Source organism: Penaeus chinensis, chromosome 19 (assembly GCF_019202785.1).
Source record: "Penaeus chinensis breed Huanghai No. 1 chromosome 19, ASM1920278v2, whole genome shotgun sequence".
In the NCBI taxonomy this organism is placed as follows: Eukaryota; Metazoa; Arthropoda; class Malacostraca; order Decapoda; family Penaeidae; genus Penaeus; species Penaeus chinensis.
Genome location: NC_061837.1, coordinates 640,026 through 648,868, shown reverse-complemented (window position 1 = coordinate 648,868; position 8,843 = coordinate 640,026). Strand labels below are relative to the sequence as shown.

At 26.5% G+C, this 8,843-nt stretch overlaps 1 protein-coding gene across 1 annotated transcript; it reads right to left on the bottom strand.

Moving 5' to 3' along the window:
* Window positions 1-2,734: 2,734 nt before the first annotated feature.
* On the bottom strand, window positions 2,735-7,539 carry LOC125035209 (DNA ligase 1-like). Its single transcript, XM_047627451.1, is given in 15 exon segments — window positions 2,735-2,785; window positions 2,946-3,038; window positions 3,143-3,251; window positions 3,385-3,473; window positions 3,559-3,687; window positions 3,859-3,965; window positions 4,064-4,280; window positions 4,393-4,599; window positions 4,712-4,913; window positions 5,125-5,264; window positions 5,381-5,509; window positions 5,664-5,884; window positions 6,042-6,214; window positions 6,317-6,380; window positions 7,416-7,539. Coding segments are annotated over 15 exon segments (2,055 nt in total).
* Window positions 7,540-8,843: the final 1,304 nt, after the last annotated feature.

The following is an 8,843-nucleotide window of genomic DNA, read 5'->3' as shown; positions in this document are numbered from 1 at the left end:
TCACAAATACGACTACGCCATTGACTAAATCTATAAGGTCACAAATACGACTACATTACCAATAATATTATATTTTGTTTAAAATAAAAAAATTGTGTTTTATACTCTTGTTTTTTATTTACATATACAATATATATATATATATTAACTTGATTGACATACAAGTTGATGATAATGACTTTTCACATTTATATCTTTATTTTATATATATATATATATATATATTATTATTATATATATACATATATATTATTATTATATATATACATATATATTATCATTATAGAATAATGGTATAGATGGATTATATTAGTTCACTCCCTCCCTCCCTCTCTCAATCTTTTCCAACTATCTATAATTATACCCAACTGCTCTCCATCTTTAACATTGAATTCATTCGTTATCCAGTCTAACATCTTAGATCTTTGTCTACCTCTTGCTCTTTTTCCTGCCATTTCAGTTTCCATGATATTTTTTTCTATCCCTCCCTCTCTTCCAAGTTCATATCCAATAAAATTCCATTGCGTTAACCTGATCTTATCTATTAACCTGGTCTTATCTAGTAGCTGTCTTTTTATTTCCATCGAGTCCAAAATGTCTTCATCCGGCATCTTTGTTTTATTTATCATTTTTTTATAAAACCATATTTCTATTGCTTCAAGCCTTTTTTCCATATGTTTAGTTATCGTCCACGACTCGCATCCATACAACAATACTGGCCATATATAATGGTTCAATAAAAATATTTTATTTTCCAGGTTTAGATTATTTGTATAAAATATCTCTCTCATGTCCATAAATGCTTTTTTGGCTAAATTGATCCTGTATTTGATATCCGTATCTGATCTACCATCCGATGTTATCCAACTGCCTAAATATTTGAAATGATCCACTTGTTTAATTAGTACTCCGTTTACTGTGACACAACATTCCGGTATATGTACTTTCTTGCTAGTCGCCATCACATGGCATTTCTGGTATTTTATCTTTGATCCCACTCGCTCACTTTCCTTCGTTACAATATCCAATATTCTCTGAAGTTTTTCTTCACTGTCTGCAATCAAAACAATGTTATCTGCATATCTAAAGTTGTTATAGTTCGTCCCCTCTAAATCGACCCCCTCGCATGCCCTTATTTTATCGAGAGCTTCTTCGCTATACATGTTGAATAAATCTGGTGATAACTCACAGTCTTTCTTTATCTCTACCCAGTCATCCAATTCTCTTTGGAAATTGATGGCAACTTTTTTATCATGGTATAGGCTACTTATTAATTTACGATCTCTTCTATCGATCTCTAGTTTCTCTTGCAATTCTTTCAGTTTATCATACTTTATACAGGTGAACGGCTTCACATAGTTCATATAACATATATACAAGTCTTTTTGTTTTTCAATGGATTTTTCTATTAACATTCTCAAACAGAAAATTGCATTTCTTGTTTCTTTTTCAAATCTATATCCAAACTGTTCATCTGTGTCCCTTTTTCTAATGATTGTTCTATTCCGAGTAAATATTACTCTTAAAACGATTTTCGTTACATAACTCATTAGAATAATGACTCTGTCAACTTTATCATTTATAGTTTCAGATCTTTTGGGTAGGACCGTGAGGATAGACTCGAGTAGTTCCTCAAAAAGGACTTTCGAATCATATACATAATTAACAATATCAACAAGCTCACAATCTTTTAAAGATTGAATTGTTTCAAGAGAAACATAATCATATAGTATTTCATTTTCCATCTCTATCTTTTTTATTGCATGTTTAATCTCTTTACTCGTTATTGGCCCCTCGATCATATATCTCCTCCATGTTGGTCTTTTTATTGTATTCGCTTCTGAATAAAGACTTGTATTATATTCTGTCCACCTTTTCTTAACTTGGTTTAGCTCTATCAACATTTTGTTGTGATCATCTCTTATCTTCTCACGCTGTTCCAGATATTTTTCTCTTCTTGTTCTATACATCTTTTGAATCTTATCGTTATATACCAATTGAATATATATATATATCTCAGTATTTAGGAATTTTATATCTTTACCTCTTGGTAATTATACAGTTATTCAATAACCGATATATACTGATCGACAGATAATGAAAAAGGTTCACCCCCTCATTGCTATAGAACTTGTCTTTGATTTGCTTGTCATATAATATATATATATCTATATCTATATCTATTATAGTTATATGGAAATATAATAATATTTATATTAATCATACAAATGATTAGTTTCTATATTTACAATATCAGTGAATTCATCCCCAACCTACATTACAAATATATTTCTTAAATCTTTATTATGTTCATGTAATTTATATTACAAGCATATTTATTAAATCTTTATTATATTCATTTCATTTACATTACAAATATATGTTTTTAAATCTTTATTATATTCGTGTCATTTATATTAAATATATGATTTTAAATCTTTTATTATATTCGTGTCATTTATATTAAATATATGTTTTTAAATATTTTAGTGTCATTTATATTAAATATATGATTTTAAATCTTTTATTATATTCGTGTCATTTATATTAAATATATGTTTTTATATCTTTATTATATTCATGTCAATTATATTAAAAATACGTTTCTCAAATCTTTATAATATCTATTTACTTTTCATAATATGAACCCTTAGGACCATAGAGTCATATATATTCATATATTGGATATTCCAGTCATATACTGGATATTCCATTAATATTATATTATCTATTTTTATTTCTTATTATTTTTCATCTGGTATTGGTTATTGTAGAGGTCTGCAATCTGAAAAAAAGAGAAATATTAAAATTGAAAGAATAATATTTATGGTTATATTGCAATAATAATTTATATATATATATATATATATATATATATATATATATATATATATATATATATATATATATATTATATTTTTGGCTATGTTTTCATTTTTCTTTACCTGTACTGCATTTGTGATTTCTTTAGGATTTTTATCATCACGAATTCTTACAAATCTTGGAAATCTCAAAGAAATGCCCTTTTCTGGATCAACCTATAAGTATAAAATTAAATATCACCATTAGAAATAATATTTGTTTTTTTTCTAAAATATAACAATATCTCTATTAAATAATTTTAATATTCGTTAAAACATACCAGTCCTACTGCAGCTTTGTATATAGGTGAAAGGGAAAGATCTGCACACTTAATCTCCCAAACTTTCACAGGCTTAAACCAGTGATCAGGACCAGTACCATTTTCATAACTAGAATATAATGAAGAATATATTCATATCAATTTTTTAAAAGAAATATATACTTGTTCAATTCATACCACAGTAAAAATTATTCATTAAAAAATATAAATGATACGGTCTATATAATAACCTAAATACAAACCTATAATTAGTCATTGGTTTTTCTACAATGTATTGTTGGAAAAGGGTAGAACATTCTTGTAAATTTTGTTCTGTAAAACCCGTACCAATCTGAAATGTAAAATTGATATTTCAAATATGAATTTCATACTCATTTGTATATCAATATTGAGGATATTAAGAAAAAACAACATACCTTGCACAAAGACTGGAATTTGTCTTTAGTTTCATCATAGCAAGCTACAAGAAACTTTCCATATTGCCCAGTGCGCTTGCCTTGGCCTAAATAGCCTCCAATGACCACAACATCAATTGTATCCCCCATCTGGAATTATTACCAGTTAATTTGTATATATATATATATATATATATATATATATATATATATATATATATATATATATATATATATATATACATGATTAAATGACAATCGATGTAATATACAAGAACTAACAAGTTTATATATATATGAAAAAAAAAACATGAGACATACTCTATTAAGGTAGTCCTTCTTCAATTTTAACCATTTGTGTGATCGTTTTCCTATATCGTAAATAGCATTCACATCCAGAGATTTGATCATGAGACCCTCACATTTTTCTGAAAATTCACATTTATATATTAGCAATAGTGATTTTGATAATATGTTGATTTATAATATCATGTTTTCCCATGCGAATGGAATAAAGTAGATTCACCTTTAAGGGATTCCTCCATAAATTCTTCAATATCTTCTGTATTAGTGGAGTCCATATTCTTTGCAAAGATAAATCTCCCTTCTTTCTCTTTAAAATTATTTCGTAATAGAGTACGACGTATCTCGAATGACTTCTTGACCAGTGATTCGCCATTCAGATAAAGCAAATCAAAGGGAAATATACATATGTGTACTTTGAGATCCTTTTCATTAACACCCTGATAAGTAAAAAAACATATTTTTTTAGATTATATTCGAGTTTTATATTTGTAATATTTTATGGATTTCTATATATGTATATATAATTGTAAAGTTAAATGTATATATTACCTTTCTCTTTCTGGTACTTAGGACTTGGAAGGGTAAGATTTGCTGGTTTTCTTTATCCCAAGCCACAACCTCCGCGTCAATGATACATGATTTAACATCTTTTCCCAATACATTTCTCAAGATGGAAATAACATCGGGATATTTGGTTGTGTTATTTTCTTGATTCCTACTATATATATTGATTGTACCATCATCCTTTAAATGGATCTGTAATATATATATATACATATATAATATAAATGAATAGATATAAATTTAATTTAAAAAAGGTGGTTATATAAAACAAACTCTAATTTATTAGAAGTAAACATATATATACCTGTGCTCTCTCCCCATCATACTTGAATTCACAAGTAAACTTGACATTCTCAAAACGCTTCAAGACTTCAGAAATTCCAGTAGTAGGATGAGCTAACATCGATTTCAATGGAATTCCAGGGGTAAGGGAGCAGTATTTGGGGAGTTCCTCAATCCCTTCGGTTAAAAGGATTGGTATGATCTTATCATATGAAGGGAATTCACTGAAAATAAGATATAATATATATATATATATATATATATATATATATATATATATATATATATATATATATATATTAAATATGGATATTTAATATATAGTAACTTGAAAAATATTATATATTAAAATACTGTACCATATAACAACCAATGACACTTTTAAAAGTGCTAACATTTTTTTTTATATAATTAAACATTGATCACAATTCTTACTTGTAGATCGTGCTTAGTATTGTACCGTACTTTTCAAATTGTTTTTTTAACTGTTTTGAACCTATTGTTTTGCCCGCATTAATAATATTCGGTGGATATTTTTGACCTGGAGGTGTAAGGTAGTTAGCTTGGGCTATGGCCTGAAAAAAAATATTTAATATTATACAAAAGGTTATAATATTAATGTCTAAGACTTTATAAATAATATAATATACAATATTTGGTAATGTTGACTTTGATTAAACCATAAACCCACCTGCAGAACCGACTTCTCGGCCAAACCAATGCGAAGTTTTCCATTGAGAGATCGGACAAGTTAACGGGATTTGGAAGCTCGACAGGCAATATATATATCCTTTATCTTGTCAATCTTTTTACCGTGAGCCTGTATGAGGATATAGAATATATCTTGCTTCAATATTATATATATATATATATATATATATATATATATATATATATATATATATATATATATGTATGTATGTATATAAATGATGTTATATTTAGTTTAAAATATATAAATTTATATAACCTACATCATTGCCAGCTAGAGATGCAATTTCTTTCAGCTGGTCAAAGAGATCTTTTACTGTCAAATTTGGCATATTTGTGATTCTTTCAGTCGAATGGCATTGTTCAGCAACAATACCGAGATCACCTTTCTGTTTTCTATCTTGTTTAATCTTCTCAATACTATGTCTTGAAGCTTGGGCAATTGCTCGCATAAGAATATTTTCTCCTATACCCAGCTCGGTGCCTAAGAAAAAAGAATATACTTGTTGGATATATATATATATATATATATATATATATATATATATATATATATATATATATATATATATATATATATTCTATCAATGAATAGATCAAATATTTTATTATTTTTTTATATATTACAAACTTCAACATACCTTCAAAGGCAGGTGCTATTTTATTGAGACATAGGTAGACACAACATAATAAATCATCTGGAGACAAGACAATAACAGATCTGAAGAAATTTGCCAATGTCTCAATAATCTTCAAACGACCGTTTGTTTTTTCAATCAATTTCATAGTGTTGACTAGAGCCATATAAGGTGTCCTGAAATTGTAAATATGTAATTAAACCTCTTAAATATAACCAATAAAAGTGTGTTCATTTACGGTAATATTAAATAATTAACATTATACAAAGGATTCTTACTCTTCACCCTGCTTCCAGAAGGCATCGTTAATGGGATGATAATTGTCCTTAGAAGGATCATAATCTAGCCCAAGTTCCAGCTTGGAGTATTTTTGGGCAGGTGGTTTATTATCATTATCTGGATATCTTTCGGTCTCCTTTTCCTTTTCAATACAATCATTGTTTCGTTTCATGTTTTATATTTTATACAAATAATGAAATCAAAATATTAACTTTTATATAGATATTTATTTAGTTTCAATACTATATTTCTATATAGTCACTTATTTAGTTTCAATACTTTATAGATACTTATTTAGTTTCAATACTTTATAGATACTTATTTAGTTTCAATACTGTATAGACACTTATTTAGTTTCAATACTGTATAGACACTTATTTAGTTTAAATACTATATTTCTATATAGATACTTATTTAGTTTCTATACTATATTTCTATATAGATACTTATTTAGTTTCTATACTATATTTCTATATAGATACTTATTTAGTTTCAATACTATATTTCTATATAGATACTTGTTTAGTTTCAATACTATATTTCTATATAGATACTTGTTTAGTTTCAATACTAGTTTCAATAATAAATCTATAGAGTAGGTGAATTGTAACGGTCCTTTAATATATTTTTATATGTATATGAATATATTAAATTATATATGGATTTGGATTATGTTTTAGATGATGAATAAGATATGAATATAAATACTCTATAATATACTCATTATATTTATTATATGCCCATGGATAGTATACAATTTATATTTCATTTTTATATATATATATATATATATATATATATATATTGTTGGTATTTAATGATTATATATCGTTGGTATTTAATGAGAATTTTCTAATTTTATCTGACATTCATTACATTTGATAATACACGATGGTATGTTATATTTTTGACACATGGGACATTGAATCATAAATCTTTTACAGTCATAGATACTTGTTGGTATTTTAGGTATATCATAGTGAGAACCATGTGATGTTATTGAAGGTGTACATGTTATCGATTCCATCTGGCAAATTTTACTTTTTCTGGGTAAAGTGTTAGAATGATAATATATAGGGTTTGGTATACGATAAATACTTTTGGGTACATCGTAAGTCGTGTTAGGGGCTATTTGTCTCGGGTCCTTGTATTGTTCGGTATCCTTTGTTTTATAATAATCCTTTTTTTCAGATACCTTCTGTTCATTGGCTGATAGTAACATATAATTATTATTATTTATCTTCCTATTCATATCAATATAAACATGTTCATCAATATCGTCATATATGTGTTCTTGAATTGTATTTCGATTTATATTAGTAGATATATTATCATTCTTAATGATTCCGTTCATATAGACGTGTTCGTCATTCTTGTCGGGAATAATCATTTTAGCATCCATATTTTTATCAAGTTTTGAATACCAGTCTAGCGATTTACTTCCATGCGTAATATTAGGAAGTAAATCGCTTACATCTATATTATCATATACGGTACCTAGACAATTCCTAAATTTGTTATTGTCAATGTCAATGATACTGAAGAGTCGTTTGAGATTAAATATTTTACTTTTCGTATCCTTTTCAGGACAATAATCTATAGACATGGATTTACATAATAACAATGCACAGTTTGTTTCATTTTTCTTGTTAGTAAAACTAAGACTCATATTTTTATTTTTTGCATCAATCAAAATAGGATTATCTGTCGCCTTGGAATATTGAAGATATTTTTCTTTGGATATTAATAGTCTTGCCGCATCCTTTACTAATTGTAAATTTGTATTATTTTGTGTAAGATATTCATAAACTACAATACCGGCTGCAATCGGTAAACTAAAAAATGATAAATCATGTTTAATCAAAATATCCAAGGATAATGATAACTTACATTTTTGTATTAATCTGAGGAGTGTTTTTTTCTTTTTCAAATGTCTATCGCTATATAACTTATTAAAACAACATTTATTCCACAAAAAATCTAATATATATGTAATTGTATCACTAGAGATCTCCTTATTCTTCTTCTTGTATTTTTTATTTAGGTATTTATATTCTTCTTTGGTAATATAGTGCAGATGAAAACATTTCTTAATCATTTCATTTTCTATAGTTCTTATAGTAGCTTTATTCCAGCCTTTATTTAAAATAGCAAATGTTAATATGCTGATTGCATTTTCATGTAATAAATCATCTGTAAAGCAATTTTCATCACCTTTAGTATATGATGTTAATTTCATAACATTGCTTACAGAGTATGTTTTATTATTCTTTAAGAATAACAAATTATCATTACCTTGATTATGGATACAAGTAATGATGAGAGATATTTTATTTTTTATCATTTGTATATCTTGAGTCACATCTTTACCAAAGAATAAGATTTTATAATTGGTATCGAATATAGTGTTTGACATTTTAAATTAAGGAATAAGGTCGTGTTCCTCTTTTAATATTAGTTTAAAAAAAATAAGATTTCAAAGTCGTTTCCCTCTTAATATTATTGCTCTAAAGAACTTTAGAGGAT